Source organism: Alnus glutinosa, chromosome 2 (assembly GCF_958979055.1).
Source record: "Alnus glutinosa chromosome 2, dhAlnGlut1.1, whole genome shotgun sequence".
In the NCBI taxonomy this organism is placed as follows: domain Eukaryota; kingdom Viridiplantae; phylum Streptophyta; class Magnoliopsida; order Fagales; family Betulaceae; genus Alnus; species Alnus glutinosa.
In genome coordinates, this window is record NC_084887.1 from 7,814,137 (window position 1) to 7,837,996 (window position 23,860).

At 36.9% G+C, this 23,860-nt stretch overlaps 3 protein-coding genes across 3 annotated transcripts; all 3 read right to left on the reverse strand.

Moving 5' to 3' along the window:
- Window positions 1-377: 377 nt before the first annotated feature.
- Window positions 378-1,099, reverse strand: LOC133860858 (E3 ubiquitin-protein ligase RMA1H1-like). The gene has a single exon (XM_062296490.1). It carries the CDS (start codon window positions 1,053-1,055, stop codon window positions 441-443), a length of 615 nt encoding a protein of 204 aa, XP_062152474.1. The 5' UTR covers window positions 1,056-1,099; the 3' UTR covers window positions 378-440.
- Window positions 1,100-16,831: 15,732 nt separating this feature from the next.
- LOC133860251 (uncharacterized) lies at window positions 16,832-17,869 on the reverse strand. Its single transcript, XM_062295890.1, has 2 exons — window positions 17,549-17,869; window positions 16,832-17,002 (listed from the first exon to the last, which is right to left on the reverse strand). The coding sequence occupies exons 1-2, from the start codon at window positions 17,867-17,869 to the stop codon at window positions 16,832-16,834; spliced, it is 492 nt and encodes a 163-aa protein (XP_062151874.1).
- Window positions 17,870-18,424: 555 nt separating this feature from the next.
- On the reverse strand, window positions 18,425-22,147 carry LOC133860925 (E3 ubiquitin-protein ligase RMA1H1-like). The gene is made up of 2 exons (XM_062296597.1): window positions 21,989-22,147; window positions 18,425-19,388 (listed from the first exon to the last, which is right to left on the reverse strand). The coding sequence occupies exon 2, from the start codon at window positions 19,347-19,349 to the stop codon at window positions 18,591-18,593; it is 759 nt and encodes a 252-aa protein (XP_062152581.1). The 5' UTR covers window positions 19,350-19,388; window positions 21,989-22,147; the 3' UTR covers window positions 18,425-18,590.
- Between the last annotated feature and the right edge of the window lie 1,713 nt (window positions 22,148-23,860).

Below are 23,860 nucleotides of genomic sequence, written 5' to 3' on the forward strand. Positions count from 1 at the left end.
TTGAGCAATGTGAATGATAGAGATAAGATTAGAGTTAGATAGGTTTAATATTTGAGTTGGAATTCTATTCCAATTCATTTGGATTATATTATTTAAATTAGAATTAGGATTAATTAGAGTTCTTATGTTTAGGTGTCATTCTATTCTACTCTATTTAAAGATCATCTTATTGTCAATAAAGAAAGAAGAGAATTATTAAGTAAAAGCTTATTTGTGGTTTCTCTTCAACCCTAATTGGATTCACTTGTGATCTCTCCTATCTAAAAGGAGTTCATTATTTGTCATATTTCCATATCAATCGTGTGGGGGTTCCATCAGTGAATCCTCGTGATAAATTTTGCATATATACCCAAATTAATTCAAAAGGAAATAGATACTCAGGAGGAAAGAAAGAGATATTCTTAGAACTTTTACAAGTAGGAAGAAAGAGATATATATCTTCAGAAGGAAAGAAGACACAAAACTGCACAACAGAAGAGGAAAAAACAGATTCTGCTAAGCGACTCATCAACCTGCATCACATGCCTTCGGACTCTTGGATTAGTGCTCCCTACAAGGTGGTATGTATTTGGATACGTATATAAATTTGAAATGGTACTGTTCCCAAACACCCTTGCGTAAATCGTTCCTCCGAAGACATGACCGATGGTTGAATAGTTGGCATGATAGAGTTGCTGAGTTTGATCTGTGGTATCAACCCCACAAGCAGGAGCAGGAGGTCTTCGAGGAATGGCCTTGCCTGCAGTAAAAGGCTTTGCGGTCTGGCCCTTGCCATAGAGTGGGACAAGGGACGCTTGGGAAATTTCAGCTTTACAAATGGGGCACTGCTGCCTTTTCAGGTCTTGGTTCTCAGTAAATGAGCTCTGGAAATGAAGCCATTTGTAGAGGCAGGGCCAGCAGTAGAGGTGACCACAGAGCGTGACCACTGGATCTTGCACAGTCTCTAGACAGATGTTGCAGTCGAAGCATCCTGAGGTGCTCTTTTCATAATCTGGGATTGCATTCCATTTCTCTAGGGAAGACTTATCTTCTCCAATGGAGTCATTTTGAGCCATGGCCTCCTCAAAGTACTGCAAAATATGTTCTCCTTTGATTCAACCCTAGAATATATATATATATATATATATGACGTCCCCACTGTCGTAACATGGCGATTAGGTGGAAGGAATAAGTGGCCACGTTTAAGCATGAAAAACACGGTCGTTGTTTTGTTTTGTGGCGCTTTGGGTTTAATTTAAGTACACATGCAGGCTAACAGGAAAAGGTTAGGACTTTGGAGGAACAAAAGTATGATTAAAAAAAAAAAAAAGCAAAAAGAAGAGACAGCTGTGAGGAATTTACTTATTAAACGAAAACATCTACTATTCTGAAAGTTAAAGGTGCTAAACGTGATAATTTTTTATTACGCCTCAACACGGATAAAGTTGGATAGAGATAGAAGTTTCAGCTATCGACAAACCGTTTTGGGGTACCCTTTTTTCGGTCAACACTCATTTGACCCTTAACTCTTCCCTAATTTTCCTCTCTCATTTGAACAAATAAACAGACAACTTTCCGCCCTTTAATTTGAAATGTTTATAATTTATATACAACTTTAACAATTGTATAAGAATATTCACATGTAAAAAAACAGATTCAATGGCTAGTTTAAATAAAAGTTGTATATAAAGGCTCACTCGTATTTTTTTTCTTATTAGACTTATCCCTCAGACAGTGAAAAGGATTTTGCCTTTTGTTGTTCTATCTTTGTTTATCTGATCTTTTAAAAAAATAAATAAATATACCTACGTACTTCACCCTTTTTTTTAGCCCCTTCACCGAAAGTTGATATCCCAAATCATCTTTTTCCTTCTTTTACACTTTTAATGTATTCCAGAGATTAGGAAGAAGATAATTATCAACAAAAATAAATAGTTCATTATGCTGCACCAAGCACTATGAAATCCTCCTACCATGAAAAGGAATAGAGAAATAAAAATAAAAGAAATAAATTGTAGAATTACAAGAGTTAGATGTGCTATCTTTTTCCTAATTTGTGCATGAATTAACAAACTATTAAGATCGAGCACTACGCTTCATGCCAAAGAAATAGATTTAATTTTCTTCTGCTGCATCAACCGAACTTTTTTGATTAGAACTGAAAAATAGAATAAAACTTCAAACCCAAGATTCGTGTAATTAAACCATAATATTAATTGGGAGTCGGTGCATTGAATATTTGTCATTCAGCATTCTAGATGGATACCTCACGTTGACAGTAGGTTAAAAGGTCCTCAAAAGTTCCACGTGCAACTTGAAGTTTCCAATATGCATTTTGTTAAAATTACATACGAAAATAAAATGTTATATTAAAAATACATGTAAAAATTACATGCACGTAATTTTATTGTGCATTTTAAACACATATTAATTTAATAAAATACATTAAAAAAATTATTCAACCGAGGAAAGCTTTCTCCTAATTAATGTGAATCCATTTTTTTTTCGAGATCGACAATGCGAATCCCAAAGATGCAGCAAATTAAGTCACGGTAATAACTCTGGATCATTAAGATATATCTCCTCAAATTTCTTCCAAATTTGATATTCTCATATCATTAAATTTTACCTATACTTCATGTCTAACGGTTCATAATATGTCAGATGTGACACGAAATAAATATTAAAATAATAAAAATTTAATGCCTCGATAAACTAGAGAGAAAGAAAATAAATGGCAGCCCATTCACCATCTCTAGTTGAACACCAACACCGGAGACAGATCAGGAAGAACAGAAAGAGGATGAGTAGAAAGGATGGTAGGTACCATCATCATCTTCTAAATTTCCTCTAGCAATTAATAGTTGCTGCTCTGGTTGCTTAAACCAAAACAGCAGTCAATCATCTATATTTATAACCATAAAAGGGTTTAGGTTTTGTACAAAGAAATACAAATAATGCAAAGATAAACTAGATGCACAGAGGAGGAAGAGAACCAAAGCAAAGCAAAAAAGTAAAGTGATATGACAACTAGCAATGGCTCTTAGGGGCCTAAGATTGTTATGTAGATTCAGCTAGGCTTGGCAATTCGAATTGCCGTGTCAACCCGTTTAGACAATTTGGTAAAAAATGTGTCATTAAAGCGTCATAAATATGTCATAAATGGGTCATAAACAGGTTAGTTGGTCATAAACGAGTTGACGGGTCATAGCCTAAACTCAAACCCTATATATTCGTGTCGTGTTCGTGTCATATTTATGGGTCGTGTCAAAATTGTCAAGCTTAGATTCAGCTATATATTGAGCGTAAGAAAAGGAGCAGGAAATGACAGCTTGAATCATGGCTTGAATTCTAGAGTAATAGTTGTTATATTTCGCGAATTAATCTAGAGCAATAGTTGCTGACTTGTATCTTACTTGCAAACCATGGACTATATACTATTAACAAATTGCAGTGATCGAAGAAAAAGTATATGTTTTTAGCATGACCTGCAATATATAGAAAATACTACAGTCTCCAGTGGTGGTGTTCAACCGAAAATGGTGAAAGGGCTGCCATTTATTTTCTCTCTCTAGTTTCTTCTAGTTCATCGAGGCATTAAATTTTCATTACTTTAACATTTATTTCGTGTGACAACTTGCACATTATGAACTGTTAGACGTATAACATTGCCAGGATTTAAAAATTTGAGAATATCAAATTTGAAAAAAATTGAGAGAATCCTGATCTAATAACTTTTGACATTTCCTCTGCAATGTGAAAAAGTAAACAATAAATGGCTGAACTTGCAACCTTCCATGATTTTATGGTATAATTAGAGATCATTTCTCTATTTATTCAACTGTAGGTTCAAATTCTGAAGGCTCCATTTTTTCTAGCACTAGAATTGGCCCCCCTTGTAATCCGAACATGGAAGAAGCCCGAGCAGCTCTACTAACCGTCTCTACAGCTTGTGACCATAAATCGACAGTCATCCTAGAAGGCGGTTCTTTGACAATGATCCTTGCCCTTCAGCACAACCTTTGACATATAATTGAAAGATTAATTCACTATTAGTCTTAAACCCTTAAGGCGCTAACCTTCTTTTAGAGTTGATATCACAAATCATCTTTTTTCACCGATTAAGAAGAAGATGATTATCAACAAGAATAAAGAGTTCATTATGCTGCACCAAGCACTTTGAGTCTTTGAAATCCTCCTACCAAGAAAAAAAATAGAGAAATAAAAAGAAAATAAAGAAATGTGGAATATAATTATTGAGGCATACTATGGAACTTTGGGGAAGTGGAATTACAAGAGTTAGATGTGCTATCTTTTTCAAGTCTTGTTTGTAGATATTTTCTTTTATTTATTGATGCTTATTACATTATCTATGCTTTAAGAGCACTACGCTCCATGCCAAAGAAATAGATATAATATTCTTCTGCTGCATCAATGGAACAATATAAAATGTGAGAATATATAATAATTAAGTATTCAAAATGTATTTGATTTTTACATGTATATTTTAAATATACAAGTGAGAATAACATGTTATATTAAAACTACCCGTGAGAATTAAAAATGCACATCATTCTCACATGTATTTTTTAGGGGCAATTACTTTTTCCTTTATGAACTACCAGCCTCCGCCAATATACCCCCATAAACTGACACTCTCATCACCCGACCACATCGAACTACCATTTACTTACCAAATCCCCTTCTGTCAATCAACCTCGTTAAATTAGACGCTCAACCCATCACGTGCTCTTCACATGGAGTTTTAGCATTTTATCTCCCACTTTTGCCCTCAGTTTTGATTGGTAAATGATGCTGGAAAAAAAAAATATAAAGCAAAAGAAAAAAGAAAAAGACCTCATGAACTACCAGTCTTGCTCCTTCAACATTCAAACAGCATACCTAGAAGGAGTCAACTTTTCTCTCAAGCAAAAATGTCATATTCACTAAAGAGCGAAGCAACATCTGGGGAGCCTATGTGTAGTTGTGGAGTACCTGCATGTTTGTAGACTTCCTTTACTGAGGAAAATTTCGGAGGTTGTTTTTATGATTATATTAATTATGATGTAAAAATTTCTTCATTATTTGTAATGTTCAGACGGTTCTCTTTTCTTCTCTTCATTATGAGTAACCTTTTTTTCTCTCGTTCAATAACTTGTGAGTTGTAGATAATGGATAACTTTTTTTATAAAATGAACTTTTAAGTCTTAGATCCGAAACATAATGGGTCAAATTTTTTTTTTCCATGAAATTATACATTATAGATCCCGGCCATAATATTTGTAATTTTCTTCTTCTTTTTTGTTTTTTTATGAATTTGTACATTGTAGATGTGGATCATTATTCTTATTTAGGGTTTAGTATTAGATTGACATATACATTGTAAATACAAAGCATAATTGGTAAACCCAATTTTTTTCATTTATTTTCAGATATTACTTGATGACTAACCTCTATTTATATGGTCTCAAATTTGAATAGGTTGGTCAGTCGTGTGAATTCTTCTAATGAAAAGATACTGACATGCGTGATCATGTTAAATGAGTGTTGGGTCGTTTGCAACACAGTTACACAAAGCTGAATAAAGAGGTTACAGAATCGAAGGCTGAGTTAGATATTGAAGCAATTCGGTATGAGATGCAAGTGAAAGCTTCACAGACACATAGTCAACTTTTGGCAATTTCCTGGATTTGATTTTTTTTTTTTTTTAGTCTTTGTAGCTGTGTTTTGAGGCAACTATTATGGTTGCATGTAATTAACATTTTTCCTACAAACGGCTACCATGAAAATGCTGTTTATATTCTCAAATTTGTAATGACTAATGTATTAGCTTAATGTTGTCATTTGAAGTTGTGATGGGTTAATTCCCCGTGTTATTTGATCATAACCTTTCATTATATTTCAAGAAATACTAACCATGAACAGAGCAACGCTGTCCATGAATGCTTTGTTGAAAAAGACTCCCAAACCTCCATGTATCTGTATCTCAAATCATCTTCTGCTATTCTAAAAATGTGAATTTTTGGTTTATTTTCATCTTGAAACATGAATATTGAGGCAATGCAGAACTTATATGTTAGGATATATACATGAAACTGCATTTGAAAAACAAAGGATTGAGGTTAATAGAAGTATAGAATAATTAAATAGAGATGAAGAAGATGAAGGTAAATAAAAGAGATTATGAATAATTGTTGCATTCTTCGCACCTGCGCTTGAGTGTTATTTACATGTTGTGAGAGAACAAATGAGCATAATTATAGTTCATGATTATAGGGATTTAATCTTTGATTCATAGCGCTTATTATGTATTTGATTCTTTGCCTTACTCAAAGGAACGATTCGATTTGTTGACCAGAGATGCAAGCATTCCGTAATATATGCTCCTTTGTTTTATTATTTCCTAATCAATTCCTTTTAGAATATGCTCCTCTGTTTTCAACACATTTCTATGCCTAATATCATTTATATGCTTCCAAGTGTGATAAATTAAATAGCCCAAAAGCTAACTGGTACAAGATTAGTTTTAAAGTTTTGCCTTTTAGTGTTGCAACTCCCCACTCCATCACCTCTTCCCATATTGATCTCGGATTAATTACCAACTGCACACTTCCTTAATACCTCCCTCCAGATTCTCTTGCTGAAACCAAACTTAAAAAAGAGATGATCTCTTTATGGAATCAACCTCTCTCTTAACCCTGCAACTTATTTTCTCACTTCACAAAATCAATTTTTTTTTAAAAGACTATTCTACAAAATTCCTGCTCTTTCATGACCTTCAATCACAATCAATTACAATCCCAAGTTCCCAACATACAACCAATATAAACAATAATTCCCATACAGTTTAACAATCCCTAAAATGTTTACAACCAAAAGTTTGAGGAGATTTCCAACAAACCAAACAAAAAAGTTATTTCACAGCAACTAAACAAACTTGTCATAAACAAAGACCACAACTACAACCAACTAGCATAAACAATAAATCCCATAAAGTTTAGTAATCCCAAAAATGTTTACAACCAAAAGTTTGAGGAGATTTCTAACAAACCAAACAAAAAGTTATTTCATAACAAAATGTAATTTTTAGTCGATAACAGCAAAAAGTTTTTTCATATCAATGCTGCCATGCAGGTCTTTTCTGTTTCTTCTTTGCTTCCATTCGCTGGATTCCCTTCTCCACTGTCGGTACAATCACTCTTTTTGACGTCCTTGCTAGCTCATCCCCATCACCAGTAAGATCAACTTTTGCGGGCTCTTTATTAGATAAGGCTTCCTTAAACACACCTAACAACCTAATAGACCTCCTAACAATTGTTACATTTCTAAATTTAAGTCCAAAAGTCTTTTGTCTTACACCAACAATTGTGGATTTACTTTTTTGTGCAATACATGGATGAGTTAATAACTATATGATTATGATCTTATATAGAGAAGATAAACATCATAACGCAAATAAACTATAGGTTATGTGTACTTACGGTAACAGTATGAAAAGGCTGAGTATCCATAGCAACAACATTATTTGATGATGTATGCATGCCCTTACCCCTAACTACCTCTAGAACTAAGTCTTTTCTTCTTATTGATGTTGTCTTCATCCTTTTGCTAAAAGCAAGCTGCATATGCAAGATCGTCATTAGAAAAACACCATTATTATAAGTATAACAAATGTTACTAATACATACACCAACAATAGTATATGCTTGTCTCTTGTTGGGCCTTTAAATATTTTCTTCTTCAGGATGCATCCACTGATAAGGAAAGGAAACAATCAGAATCAAGAGTAACTCATACAAACTTAAAACAAGTAGGAGAGTATTAGTCAGTTACCTCTTTTGTAGATATTGGTGATTGTGTTGGCTGTGAATCACATGCACTTGGTTGGGAGGGAATCTGCAATCTTGGTTTGCAATGCCTTTTTATAAATATTTAGGGTATCTATTTACATCATTAAAGCTCAACTCAATTGCAATGCTAGTGGGTACACTTCTTCGCAATCTACTTGAAGTGGATACCCTCTTCCTCCTGGGGCAAGTCCTACTGCTATGGCCAACCTCCCTACACTTTGAACATCTCATATTTACCTCACCATTTCTGATACTGTATGGATTCCTTGGCTCATTAGGACCACTTCTCAACTTCTTAGGCTTGCTTGAGGCAGCTTTATAAACAGGTGGGTCTACCTCATCTTGTTCGATCCTGACCCATTGATCTCCACGTGGCATTGGGAAAATCATTGGGTCATAAGCCTTCTTGTAATTTTCAACATTGTAGTATTGATGTAAGTAGTCTTCAGGTTTTGAGGAATCATGTAATATAGCGGAGATAGCATGTGGGCATGAAATGCCAATCATGTCCCACTGCCTACACCCACAAGTACAGTGCGTCAAGTCAACCACAAATTGTTTAGTCCTACACTCCACCTCAAAGAGTCCTTCTCTAGCATAGGTCGAAATGCATTCTCCAGCCTCCTTTCCACATACTTCCAACTTCTTCAATTTCTTTGGGTACTAGTTCCAAACGTACGACCTTATTCCCTACCTCTTCATTTGGTACTGCTTCATTAGTTTTGTTCTAATCATCTCCAACATTGTAATTATTGGTTTGTCTGGAGTTTTGATAATGTATGAATTAAAGCACTCACAGAGGTTGTTCTTGAGCAAGTCACACTTAGGGGTAAAAAAGGCCCTAACCCAGCCACGTGAATCCACCTTCTCCAAGTAAGCATGAGCTGGTTGATTCATTTTTTTTTTTCAACTTCTCCATTTCCCCTAAGAATCCATGCATTGTATAGGTAGAAGCTGCCTTCCATAACTTGTCTTTCAGTAATAAACCTTTTGTGGCCCTCATTTCTAAAGTTGGCATACAAATGTCTCAAACATATGCAATGGTCATCATTTGGTATGACTGCCTCAAAGCTTGGAATCAAACCCTTGGCACAAAACAACACAAGACAAGAAAATATATTAACTCCAAACATAAAATAGAGTGCACAAGTGAAAATTTATGGAAAACCCTACTTTAATATTCAAACTAAGCAAAAAAATATACCTTTTGCTTGTTAGATATAAATGTCCACCCAATAGAGCCATTCAGACCAAGGTCAGCAACTAGAGTCTCAAGAAACCAAAACCAATTGTTCTTAGATTCAGCTTCAACAACAGCAATTACAATAGGATAAATGTTGTCATTTGGATCTCTTCCAACAACAACCAAAAGTTGCATTTATAATGTCCCTTCAGAAAACAGCCATCAACTCCTATCACAGGCCTACAAGCCTATCTAAAACCTTCCTTGCATGCTGTTAAAGACAAATACAACCACTACAAAAAATTGAGGTTTTTGAGTCGTTTTGGTTAGTGTCGTTTTGTTAAAACGACACTAACCAATGTCGTCTTTTTTTAAAACGACTCCATTTATATTTTTTTTTTTAACCAGTTTCTTAAAACCCCACCGGTTAGCCAATTGCAGCTATTTCCAATTTCCCAGTTATCCAATTAGCGATTATTAATTGGTGGTTGCACATGGGTAGACCAGAGTACTCAAGCCGTGTTCATGGCATAGGGCTTAGGCCACTACGAGTTAGGTCCACTTGTCGCTCATTTACATCAGCATTCATGCTTGTCCCAGGATCCTACATTAGTCTCTGAAGTGAGTTCAATGAAGGCGCATATGCATAAACTGTAGGAAGAGAAGAGAATCATGAATAAACGGATGGCAGCACAAGATAAAATGATCATAGCGGATTTGAAGAAGATTATCGAAAGTGTCGCGTCCAATGCAGCAGCAGGCACACTTTGGCTGCACAAGACATTGAGTCACCTAGTGTCGTGAGAGCAATATTTTCAGTAGCCAGTCAACCAAATTAGCTCCCAACATGATTAACTAATTAACAAAGTGTTTTTTTTTTTTCATTAAACGGTTGAAAATGTTACATGTTTCGTTACTAGTTTTCCATATAGATAATTGCGTAACATATTTCATCTGGATCACTAATGTAGGTGCCACACACTCGTCCCAGGATGATGATCCGCATGAGTGACTATGTACGTAGGATATGAAGTTATATTGGCAATTGTGACATACAATATTAGTATTTTTTTGAATATAGGTGGAATATTGAAGTTTGTAAATGATGTAAAAACTGTTTATATGGCTTTATCGATTGGACTTGATCGATTTGTGATTTTAAGTAACTTATATATTATGTTTGGAATTACTTTGAACGTTCTGGGGTTTGCATTATATATTTTTGGGGTTGAGTGATATTATGTTGATACGTCGTCTTGTTATTGTTTTGTTTATGGCTTGATGTACATCAAGCTATAGTAATAGTTTAGGAGTTTATATGATCATTTATGAGTGTATGAATATGTAAACAACATTTTTGCTATATCAGGTACTACCAAAAAAAATAATTTTTCTTTTTTAATTGGAGTCGTTTTAAGGATAATACGCTATATGTTAAGTCATTTTCAAAACGACTCAAAATTACTGAATTTTTGTAGTGAACCTTTGAAAAGTTTGTGGGACCTCTAAACTTGGCATCTCAACTTTCATCAACATAAAACTCCCTCAATTTGTTTGTCTCAGTGTTGCACAATAATCCCAAAGCCGATTGTACTGTTCTCTTAGCTTGCCTTCTATCTGATTATTAAGGTTCACCTTAGCCTTGTATAGTTGTTTGGTAGTAACATCCACATTCCATTTCCGTTTAACATCCTCATAGAGAGCTGCCAATGGATAGTTTGGTTGTATCCTAAATTGTGAACTATCATATCTGCAATCCACCTAGATATTACAATTGAATACTTGTATTTTCTTGTATACTAGTGAGTAGGGTTCAGTAACTTAAGCATGAAAGTCAACTCACTTGGAAGCAATGCACCATAAACTCTCCAGGGACAATCATCGCTCTTACTCCTACAAACTCCAATCACCCTATCCCCATCATTTTTACTGAATTGAACATCTTTCCCTCTAAACAGATTGTATTCTCTCACTGATTGTCTGAATGATTCACCGAAGTAAATGTCATGCCAACAACCAAATGGGCACTACAAAAAATTTGGCAATTCTGGACGGTTTCAAACCGTCCAGAAATTGCAAAAAACCGTCTGGAAAAAAGTCCAGACGGTTTTTTCTGGACGGTTTCAAACCGTCCATGAATTTGTGTCGCTAATCCGAGTTATGGACGGTTTGGGTCAAACCGTCCGCAATTCCAGACGGTTTGGACCAAACCGTCCATAACTGATTCTGGACGGTTTGAGAAAAACCGTCCAGAAAATTATGGACGGTTTTGCCCAAAACCGTCCACAATTTGTTTTTTTTTTTTAAAAAAATAATAATTTTTTTAAAAAAATTATAATCATTATTATTTTCTAATATATTTATAATTATAATTATTTTTGTCCATCCGGCTAAAGGACCACCAGAAGGTTGTCCATTTCAATATCTCCACCATCTCGCCGGCTAAAGGAACCACCGGAAGGTCGTCACAGTCGCACGTATGCGCACGTTCTCCATCTCCATCAGCTTCTTCTCCACTGCACCTCTCGCACTACCCATCAAACATTAACTCCAAACCAAAAACAAATACAAAATAAACAAACACAATCCAAACCCAAAAAAAAACCAAAGATTGTTATGAGCACAGTTAGATCCGTCCAATGGTTTGGGAAATAGTGGTGACGAGGAGGGCTGGAGGGGGGAGAGAAAGAGAGAGGAAGGGCCGGATCTCTCTTTGTATTCCGGCCACAGATCCGGCCGAGCGTGGGTTTCGGCCGGATCTGTCAAACCCACGCACGTACACCGGCGTACGTTCAACAGATCCGGCCGAAATCCGTCGAGAGAACCCGTCGCGCGTCCCGTTCCAGCCGACCGTCCAGATCCCGTCTCGCGTCCCGTTCCTGCCGACCGTCCAGATGCCGTTGATGTCCGTCTTCAATCGAAGGCAGAGAGAGGAAGAAGAACGAAGAGGCTCTGAGAGAGAGATGGGTTTCGTACATGAAGAGGAAGAAAGAAACAACAGGAAAAGAAAGATGGGTTTCGGCTCTGAGAGAGAGATGGGTTTTATAAAGAAAAAAATAGGAAAAGAAAAGAAAAAAAAAAAAAAAAAAAAAAGGGAAAAATGTTACAGACGGTTTCAAAAAGAAACCGTCCGTAAACTGTTGACTTAAGGACGGTTTTATTAAAACCATCTCTAAATAAATTTGAATATTAATTTATAGATGGTTTTATTAAAACCGTCTGAAAATTAAAATATATAGACGGTTTTAATAAAACCGTCTCTAAATTTGCAGACGGTTTTTAAAAAAACCGTCTGGAAATTAGTTTGAATATTAATTTCTAGACGGTTTTATAAAACCGTCTGTATATTTTAATTTTCAGACGGTTATATTAAAACTGTCTGTAAATTTATAGATGGTTTTTAAAAAAACCGTCTGGAAATTAATTCTTTGACGGTTTTGATAAAACCGTCTGTAAATTTACATACGGATTTATAAAATCGTCTATAAAACTATAATTCTAGACGGTTTTCAAAACCGTCAAGAAAATGTGATTTTTTTTGTAGTGTGGGGTCTTCCATGTCCACATCGTGAAACTTTGAAATCCTAGTAACACATCTAAGCCTATTATCCACCTCATTCTCCTCGTCACTTTTAGGGGGAGTTATCAAGATATTACTTCTGCCCAAATTAGAGAATACATCATCCTCTTTCTTATCCTCTAACATTCAACCACCATCACTGGCCGAATGTCTTGAGCCACCAGCACGAGTGGTGTTTGTTTCAACTGCTTCATTACTTTCATCACCAGCCTTTTCATGGCCAACCTCCTCATGGCCATCCTTCTCATCACCACCATCCCCATCACCATCATCCTCATCACCATCATCCCCATAACAAATGTGGAAGTGTTATCTCCACAAGTTGATATAGCAGCCACTGGTTCACCTCCATCATTCCATGCATCGTCATCACTGCTCATCAATGACTGCTAGTATGGGTCATTTATAAAAGTCCTCATTCTTTCCTCATCGTCACTACTATCATCCTCCTCAACTTCACCAATATTTGTACCTACTTCATCAACCCATCATCCAGTTCTTTACCAGGTTCATGATAGTAAATTAGGTCACCTGGTTGATATCCAAATTTCTTAACTATAATTTTGACTTCAAAAAGTGATAGACAATCTATAGATCATATGCCTCATCAAACAACCTTATATCCCCACCAACATAAGTGCACTTGTACCGCCTATCAAACATGGCCCCAAAATGAACCCTAAAAATGACATCGTCACTTCCCATTATCTAAATGAATTGCTGGACCCTGCACATAAAACTATCAAACATTATAAAAAATATTAATGGGACAAATCACATGGACTTGGAGTTTGGATAATGATTATCATATAATCGTGCATGAGTTTGTTCAGCTTCACATTACTTTTCAATTAATAGGGATGGACAAAACATCTCGGGATAGACAAAAACAGACGTGTGGACAATAGATAAAAACAAAACAAAAACAATGCACCAACATTCATGACCACTTCGGATAAAGAAACAGAGACATCAATTTTGTGGCTCACCAACAAATGGGAGAATGAAGACCATGCGAGACCACTTCTGATAAAAAAACCAACAAACAAACAAATCAAGATAGGACTTTATCGCAAAAAAAAAACTAAATGTGGAGTATCTTTGATTAATCAATGACTTGTTGTCTATATCAAAATAACAAAATCAAATGATACTTACAATGGCTTGGATCTTGATCGCGAGGGCTAAGACAAGTGTGAGACCTTCAAAATTTTGAGCTTCAAGCATGATTCTATAGCAGATCCGTTCTAGGGTTTCGAATGTAGAAGATGGAAAGTGCGGCTTTACTACTCACTTTTGTCGAGGTAGTTCGGTCTTTGAATAAGAGAGACAATGGTCAATTAAGGTAATTCGTCGCTCAACTAAGGGTATAAGCGTCATTCAACTGTTGAAGATATTTTCTAATGTTGGAACTTGTTACCGAAGGGTATAAGAGTCATTTAGCAATCAAAACTGAGGGCAAAAGTGAGAGAGAAAATGCTAAAACACCATGTGAAGCGCACGTGATGGGGTGACCGTCTGATTTAACAAGGTTGACTGACGGAATGGGGGTTTTGGTAAGTAAATGGTAGTTCGATGCTGTCAGGTAGTGAAAGTGTCAGTTCATGGGAGCATATTAACAGAGGCTGGTAGTTTTATTAAAAAAAAATAATCATACTAATTTCATTCGTAAACGTGAAATAACAAGAGCATAAGTAGCTCTTAAAAAACCAGAGTAGGTAACTCTGATATTATAATCTCTCTAATACTCTCTAGTTAACAATCTAGCCAAACTCGATCATCTTTGATGGATCCCCGCTTTTGCAAGCACATGCACAGCTGAGTTCACTCTCCTTTTCGCGTGGCAAATCTTCCAATATTGATGGATACGGATAGTTCATAAAGAGAAAAGATAGTTACCCCTATTTTTAAAAAATACATGTAAAAAATAAAATGTTACTAATTTTTAAAATGTACGTGAAATACATTTCAAACACATGTCAATTTAATATAATACATTCAATAAAATTCTTCGACCAGGAAAGCTTTCTCCTGATGTGAATCATTTTTTAACTTTTTATTTTTATTTTTATTTTTTCCGTCATTGATAATGTGAATCCCAAAGGTACAATCGTGACTTCTGCGAATGCAAATAAAGCCGAATTAATAACTTTTGGCATTTCCTCTACAGTGTGAAACAGAAAACAATAAATGGGCTGAACTTCCAACCTTTCATGATTTCATCCTGAGGTTGAAATTAAATGACACTAAATAGCTGCGTTTTTTTGTTGGTAGTGAGAGCGTGAAGCCACTACCATGGAGACTGGAGAGCGGAGCTCTAACGTCAAAAAGTCCAAAATTCTGACCGCTTCAACAAAGTTTTTTAAATTTAAATTCTGCAAAGTTTTATCTTATTTTATTTTCTTTTAATTTTGTCTCAAATTTTTTAAACCATTTAAATATAATTTTTAAAAATAATTTTTTTTTGATATTTTTTGAATATAATAAAATATAATAAAAAATATATATATATATTGCAAATTACTCGTGAATGGCCTACCACCCCACCCCCAAGGCCAAAACCATTTTTTTCTCCTTATTTTTATTTTTATTTTATTTTATGGTAAACAAAAGAATTGCTTGTGTGTTTGGTTGGAGATCGTGGGCGGGTGCTAAAAAATTATAATTGACATTTTGGACGGGGACTCTTCCGGCTGCTTCTCTTTTGCCGGCCTACCCTTCTCTGGCCGCCACCTGAGTCCACCACCGCCGTCTACCAACTTCGCCAACTTGCTACTGGACAAACGTAAAAAGAAGAACAACGATCGAAATGACATTTTTCCTGTTTCCTTGATGGCTTTTGTGTGGAAAGGGTCTTTTTCAGATAATTAGGGAGACCAATATTCAAATCTTAGACTCTTTGGCTTTGAAAAAACACTAGGCAGCAAATTATTAGTTAAACTGTTTTAGTCTGATTTGGTGATTATTCTCTTTCATTGGATCACTTTCTTCTTCGTTTGGGTGCCCCACTCCAGCACACTATAACCCCAACTGTCCCCAAGAACCAACAGAAATGTTGATTCTCCATAACCAATCTAATCATTCATCCTAATATCAACTTTCCCATATAATTGTAGATTACTAGTCTACGAGCGTTCACATTGGGTTAGCCAAAATGGTCAAAAGATTAATTTTGGAAAAGTTAAAATAGATAAAAATGAAAAGGGAAAAATATAATTTAGCCTCCCCAACTACCATCGATTCTCCGGATAGCACCCCCAACTACCATAACTTGGATTTCAGCCCCCCAAATTACCAACTGTTTGTTTTTTGGCCCCTTCCGTCAGTTTGTGCCGTTAAAGTGGATGGAAAGTGAGTCACGTGCGCGGCATGTGACTCTTTTAGCTAAAAAGCCCGAAAATGCCCCTCTCTCCGCACCTTGAAATTCCGAAACTGCCCCTTTGAAGTTCTCGCCTCCTAGTTCTGTCTCAAAACACATTTGACATCCTCATTTCGGCACCTCCCAACTCTGGCATGAAGCTCGTCGGCCGTGCACATGGACGGCTCGCCAGTCTGATCGTGGCCAAAGAGCTCAAGAGGCTCCAGTCCCACCCGGTCTGCCTCGACCGGTTCATCCGGTCCCACGTGTCCCGCTTGCTCAAGTCTAATCTTGTCACTGTTCTCGTCGAGTTACAGAGACAAGAACAGGTCTTCCTCTGCATGAAGGTTCGTCATTTCTTCTCATTTTGTTTGTATTACTGAAGGTTCTCGGGCTTCGGCCGTGAGTTTCGGTCTCTCTAGTAAATACTTGTGTCGGTGCTGCCTTTCCTTGGAAAAAGATCACAGTGATTCGGTGCTGCATGGCTTTTGCATGGAAATAAAATCAGCTCCCAAGTGGAACGTGTGTCTTAGTTCCTTGAGAGAAGAGATGCCATGTACAATAATTCGGTGCTGCCAGCGGAGTTTAATGTTTCTCACAGCCAAGAATAGCTCTTGTGCATGCATGGAATTACGTGTGTAATTGCTTTTTTGCATGGAAGCCACAGGAAATACCCAGATGACGATGAAATTGCAAAGCACGCTGGTCCTTCTTTGGCTAAAATCAAATCGGCTAGTAAATGCCTCAGAGTTGTGGGTTCAATTGATCAGAAAATGGGAGAGTACAGCAATATGCAATATAGGGTATGACTAATTGGAAAATGGCTTCTTTTGTGTCAAATAGAAAAACCAAGCATTTGGGATGGAAAATGGCTTCTGTTTTCACAAACCAGAAGTCATTTTTTGCCCACTTTTCATGACTCTGTTCACCTCTGTTTTACAACATGAAAACAGAGGTGAACTTCTTTCAGGGTGCCTCTCATCACCCGTATAGAAATCTTCAATCACTTCTAAGAGAGCAGCCTTACAGGACTGCTTACCACTTTCAACCTCCTAAAAATTGGATGAATGGTATGTTTGAACAACCTTTGAATTTGTTTCCCACTTCATATGTTTGCTTCTTTCAATTTTATTCTCGAGTCGACTTTGTTCTTTGTTCTTGTAATTGGCAAATGGCTGCGGTTCAACACCCAGATCCTAATGGTATGTTTCCACAATTTCTTTTATCTTCTGCTGAAAATTTTGAAAATTACATGGTATTCTAAAATGATTTATAAGGGAGTTTACCATCTATTCTACCAATTCAATCCATATGGTGCGGTGTGGGGAAACATATCATGGGCTCATTCAATATCATATGATCTTGTTGATTGGGTTCATCTTGAACCTGCCATTAACCCATCACAGCCTTTTGACATCAATGGTTGCTGGTCGGGTTCAACTACATTTCTTCCAGGGGAGAAACCTACCATTTTGTACACTGGCGAGGACCTCAAAAACCGTCAAGTTCTAAATCTGGCAATGCCCAAGAATGTTTCTGACCCGCTGCTAAGAGAATGAGTGTCGTGTGGCCTTTCCGCTCCCCTCTCTTCGCCACACCTTGATGCTTCCGTCGACCGAACCAGTGAAGACCAGGCCGCTGAGCCTGCCACCATAGAGTTGACGGCGTCGTTTATATTGAGAAGCTCCATAAAGGAACCCCACCTGAGCTTTCCATGTCATCCGGCCAGTCCACGCCCTTCTTATCTCACCCGCGTCCGTCGAAGCCGGCAGGTGAACACTCCACACCAAGTCGGCCAAGTTAAGACACGCAGAGGTTCCCTTAAGCGCCAAAGCCGCCACGTCGTGCACCCGTGCCGCCATCTCCGCACTCGGGTACGTCCCAAGCCATATCCCCGTCTTCTCATTGGGTTTGCACATTTTAGAGACCCACTTCTTCCTTTCCTCCTCCTAACGCCGCGATAAATTGGTTGCCTCGTTTCCTTGAATTTCTTCCTGCCCGCGCACCTCTTGGGCATGCTGGAAGCTAGGAGAACTACTTCTTCGTCCGAGCGAGCAGAGATGCCGGCAAACGAAGAAGTACTCCAGCTTCTCGGAGGTAGACCCAAATGGATGAGGATCCGAGTATCGGCTGAAGATATCCATCTAAAAAAAAATTGTTGGAGACCGGCCGGGAACGATTGTTCCGAGGAGAAGATAAGTTGTTGAAAAACAAGAATCAAAACAACTGGAGGAATTTCAAACACAAGGAGAGGGGCATTTTCGGGCTTTTAAGTTAAAAGAGTCACATGCCACACACGTGAATTACTTTTCATCCACTTAAACGGCACAAATTGACGGAGGGGGCAAAAAAACAAGCAGTTGGTAATTTGGGGGGCCGAAATCCAAGCTTTGGTAGTTTGAGGTGCCATCCAGAGAATCGATGGTAGTTGGGGGGCTAAATTGTATTTTTCCCAAATGAAAATAAAAATAATATTTTAAATGAAATAGTGATAGTATACGTAAATAAAAATAACATTACATACAATCCCAGATCTGGGAGTGCAGTATCTCTAACATCTAGTACATCCGGCTGAATGTGCTTATACTCATAATTTTTACAGGTATATAATGGGGGAGAGGGGGGGGAAGAAAGAGATATTCAGAAGGAAAGGAGACACAAAATTGCGCAGCAGAAGAGGAAAAAACAGATTCTGCTGAGCGACTTATCAACCTGCATTACATGCCTCCGGACTCTTGGACTAGTGTTCCCTACAAGGTGGTATGTATTTGGATACGTATCTAAATTTGTAATGGTGTTTCCAAACACCCTTGCGTAAATCGTTTCTCCGAAGAAACCGATCGTCGGATTGAATGAATTTGTTGTTGCACCACCGGGAGTAAGCGTCGACGAGGTAGCACCATAACTTCCTGGGTTCGGGTGGTATTGCCGTGATTGATATGAATAGTTGCCATGATAGAGTTGCTGAGTTTGGTATGCGCTAGCTGTGGTGTCAACCCCACAAGCAGGACCAGGAGGTCTTCGAGGAATGACCATACCAAGATGGGGAGCCTTGCCTTTAGAAGGTTTTGTGGTCTGGCCCTTGCCATAGAGTGGGACAAGGGACGCTTGAGAAATCTCAGCTTTACAAACGGGACACTGCTGCTTTTCCAGGTCTTGGTTTTCAGTGGATGAGCTCTGGAAATGAAGCCATTTGTAGAGGCAGGGCCAGCAGTAGAGGTGACCACAGAGCGTGACCACTGGATCTTGCACAGTCTCTAGACAGATGTTGCAGTCGAAGCAACCTGGGGTGCTGTTTTCAGAATCTGGGATTGCAGTCCACTTCTCTAGGGAAGACTTATCTTCTCCAAAGGAATCATTTTGAGCCATGGCCTCCTCAAAGTACTGCCCTATGTCCATTAATCTGCTGCAGAATATGAACCCCTTTGATGCCTAAATCTGAGTACATAATCAAAAACAAGAAGGTTAGAGTCATACATATCTAGGTTTACAGCTCAGAAGCATGTTTAATAAAGAAAGTTGACTTAATTCTACAGAAAGAAGGAAAACACATCTCAAATCACTATTAGCTATTTTCCAAAAAGCTGAAGTTTCAATCAAGAACATATTAAACTCCATATATATATATATATAATATTTTCGGTTGGCACAGAAAGATGCCTGAAGACAGACAACTAATTCACTCACACAAAAGGTATATCTCAGCAACCAAACAAACCTCAAATTCTTTGTGTTCAATAAATCTATTATAAAACCACTAACTTTTGGAATTGGATCTACACATGGTTCATGTTTAACATCGGAAAGGAGCAAAGGGCCAAATGAAAACAAAGGTCTCCATCCACTGAAAGGGGGAGCTAGATAAAATAATAAATACATGGGACCACTAATTTATATCTAACCAAACTAGAATAAATTATTTTTGATGAGAAGTTGCGTATTTGAGATTCTTCTGGAAAGTTTTAATTCACAAATTCATTTAATATTCTTTTGATGAGTAATTATTTACCCCAAGGGGAGGGGTAAGTCCTAAGGGGATAATAATGTATGTCCTTATCTCCAATAAGCAACTTCTCATCATGAATAATTTATTCTAGTTTGGTTAGATATAAATTAGTGGTCCCTCGTATACTTTTAATATTCTAGTAATCCCATTCCCATGTCAGCAAATAAATTACTGCTGGATATTAAATGACTTGGGGAAATTACATGGAAGATGGCATTCTAGGAAGCTTCTCCATAGATTCAATCAATCTTTGAATCAAAAACTTGAAATTATCAAAATATTGGTATTACCCAACTTCTAGATACATCAAAAAAATTGCAACACCATTAGAAAACAATCACAATACCTCCGAATCTTTGAAAAAACGTATTACAGTTAGAAATCCTTACAGCAAAAAGTGCCCTCTTCTTTTCTTTTTTGTGGAAAGTTAAGAGATCATGAAAGTTTTTGGCAGGTAGAAATTGGGTAAACATAAATCCATCTAACCAATTCACAAAACCTTCCAAGGTTAATTTTAAGTGCTTAGCTACCATCCAACTACCCACCCAACTCAACTTTCAACTAGTAGAGCACCTAACAGAAATTAAATTTCAATGCTTGACATCATCTAACATGCAACTACGAAACCATGAAGCAGAAACTCCTTCAGAAATTAAAGGCCATATTTGATATTATTTTTTTTTTATAAGTAACTGGCACAGGAGGAGAGAGAAGCAGAGATTCGAACTAGTGACCTCCACTTCATGAGGTGTGGTTCCTAACCGATTGAGCCTCCCCTTGGGGTTTAGGCCATATTTGGTAACCTTATAATGAGCTTAGAACAATAAACTTCATTAGGCAACAAAATTTTAAGTTCACAGTACTTGCATCTCTAATATCTAATCTTTTTCTAATAAAGTTTTGATTTAAGGGAAGAAAAAGATAGAGATACCATTTTTTTTCTTTTTCTTTTTCGTATCTGTATCTCTAAAAATATAGAGATACGAATTGAGAAACCAATATAATCACTGACCCTGTAACATCTATCTCAGACTTAATAACACAACAAAAATATTAAGAACTCAGGATTTATCATGATTCAAACATCCATCATTCCAATCATGTATACAAAAATATTAAACTTCAAATTTTAACAGAATCTATAATATTGATATTATAAAACTAAGATCCAAAAATCTTTACCTATGCAACGGTAAGGGATAACATTTGAATCCCGGCAAATTCTTATGCAAGGCACTAGATCCTTTAAGTAATGAACAATATAAACCTCTAAAAGTGCCTCCATCGATGCTTATAATCAAGGAGACAGATAACACAAGCAACAACAATTTCCTAATCTATTCATCAAAAAATAAATAAAAAAACAATCCCCTAATCTTCCTCTGTTACACTCACATACATATATTCATATATACATATAGGCAAAGGAAAAATTTCCTAGCATCGAATTCCCACCGGCAAACTACAATTCATGATCCGGCAGAGACGACCCACTAAAAATAACGAACCGGACAATTCCAATACGGCATTTAAACTACTCTTTGGAAAGAGACAACATGGTAAGTGGTAACCAACCATAGTCTTCTAGGAGAAAACAGAGTTTTGCGCAAGCCTTATTTGATCAAGCTTAACGGAAAACGCAATTTTTTTTTTTTTTTTCAATTTCTCGGAGCAAAATCATCCAAGAGAAAGAGAAAATCAGATAAGAGACAAAGAAGGCAGAAAACAACACAAACCCAGCTAGCAAAATCTTATATTTTTTTCTTCTTTCTCTCTCGAGCTTGAGTTCCATTACGTAGAAACAAAACCCCATAAAAACCCAGACCCCGTTTTCCAAGGAACTAAAGTAATTGTGATTTTGTGAACATCCATCCCCGAGAAAATCTTTTCCTCAGAATATGCCCCACCGAAAAATTTCAGAGACGGATCTAATCTCATTACCCTCCTCTACTTGCACAAAAGAGAGAGAGAGAGAGAGAGAGAGAGAGAGAGAGAGAGAGAGAGACAAAGAGAAAGAGATTGTGAAACGTACGAATACTAGAGATTGTTCCGCGATACGCCTGTAGGCTGTAGCTTTTGCCAATGGCGTTTCAGATAGAGATTGAGAGGTTGTTTGCAAAGATGGGGAAGGCGGTGAGAGGAAAGAGCCATCGGCGTCGAGGTATTTATAGACGACAAAAGACAAGTAAATATTTCTACGTATAAAACAGAGAGAAAGCAAGAGACAAATAGTTATGGAGCGAGAAGATAGACATTGCTTTCTCTCACGCTCACGTGGAAACCCGCTTTTAGCGCACCGTTTATGGAGTTTTTCTTTTATCCTCCTTTTCTTTATTTGTTTACTTTATGCTTTCCTTTTCTTTATTATAATTTCTTTCTTTTTTTTTCTTTTTTTTTCTCTTTGTTTGATTTAGGGTTAAAAGAAAGCAATGTATTTTATTATTATTATTATTATTTTTTAATCTTTGTTTGGCTGGTTATAGTGCTACAAAATTGGTACATCACGATGGGTCTTTTTCAGTTATTTGTATGGATCATATATACCCACGAAAACAAAAAAATTATATTGACAATAATTGAGAGAATGGACAAATAAAGCAGGTATGGAGCAATCAAAGATTTATTAGATTCTATAAAATTAAAGCATGTTGCCGTCATCAATCTTTTGTTCCTCTTCAACATCGCTCCCTTCCATCTCTTCCCATAGCCAGGCCTCAGCACAACCACGAGTGCCAACGACTCCTCCAGGCAAATCTACTCTTCATCCGCCCGATCGCCATGAGAAGCCTTGACATGGAATGCGGGCTTGAGTATTGAGATTTGAGGGGGTGAGCAAGGGAAGTTCAGGGTAGAACCGTAGAGGAAGTTCAGGGTTTTTTTTAGGAGTGGTCGAGTGGGTTGTTTTAGGGGAATTTTAGGTCTTAGTGGTAGACATGCAGTGCGGGGCGGGACAAGGCGGGGTGAGTCGGGTGCTTGGGATTTTTAAAATGTTATACTTGTGACCCGCCCCGCCCCTCACGGATAATCCGATTTTGTATCCAGATCCGCAATTTTAAACCTAAAATTCAGTTTTTGCTAGGCGGGTAATGCGTATTTGGGCGCCGGTTTTGCCCACTCCTAGACATAATTGGTAGTTTTGAGGAGAGACATTAACAATGAGATGGTAGTTTGATGGGGTTATATGTATTTTTTTTTTTAAAAAAAAAAAAAACAATATTTGAGAAAATTGGCAAATTAAGCAGATATGGAGCCACCGAAGATTTATTAGATTCTCTAACATCAAGTCGTCTCAATTTATGTGAAATTCAAACAATTTAAGAGGATGGCTTACGAGACTTATCTGCCCGTATTAGCACTTAAGAGGGTAACCATTTTTCTTTTTTCTTATTTTTGCGTGGAAAAAATTCATACACATGTTGAAAAAAATAAAGAAAGAAAAAAAAAAAATTGGAACTGCATGATTTGGGTTGGAATTAAGTTTAATTTTGGAAGTTCATTAGAAATGTGATTTGGGATGGCGTGGCTTCATTTGTAAAGTGATTAGGAGATGATTTTCTCATTGCTTAGCTAATCTAAGTTGAAATCATTGATTTCCCTGCATGGGTAGAAAATTCTACTTTCTAGAATTTATACAAAACGCGTGTATTTATTGAATGTAGAATATATATATATATATATATATATATAGAAGAAAAATAGTGATATATAGCTTAGGCAATAGGCAGTAATGATCATGACCCATTTTTGTCAGCTTTTCTTCATTTTCCTTCAAAATATACGACTCTCAGTGCTGATGAAGAAACTTCCTGCCAATCTCCTCGTTGCTAAGAAACTTTCAATCTCTTAATTCGATCTTTCTATACACACGGGGAGGTTGGTGCTAACTCTTAATTTTCAAATATGA

Excerpts from the sequence above, each read along its gene's own strand:
- LOC133860858 (XM_062296490.1), bottom strand. The coding sequence starts at position 1,055 with ATGGCTCAAAATGACTCCATTGGAGAAGATAAGTCTTCCCTAGAGAAA.
- LOC133860251 (XM_062295890.1), bottom strand. The coding sequence starts at position 17,869 with ATGTGCAAACCCAATGAGAAGACGGGGATATGGCTTGGGACGTACCCG. Across the intron at positions 17,003-17,548 it reads CGGTCGACGGAAGCATCAAG|GAGGTTGAAAGTGGTAAGCA; the intron begins GTGTGGCGAAGA and ends TCCAATTTTTAG.
- LOC133860925 (XM_062296597.1), bottom strand. The coding sequence starts at position 19,349 with ATGGACATAGGGCAGTACTTTGAGGAGGCCATGGCTCAAAATGATTCC.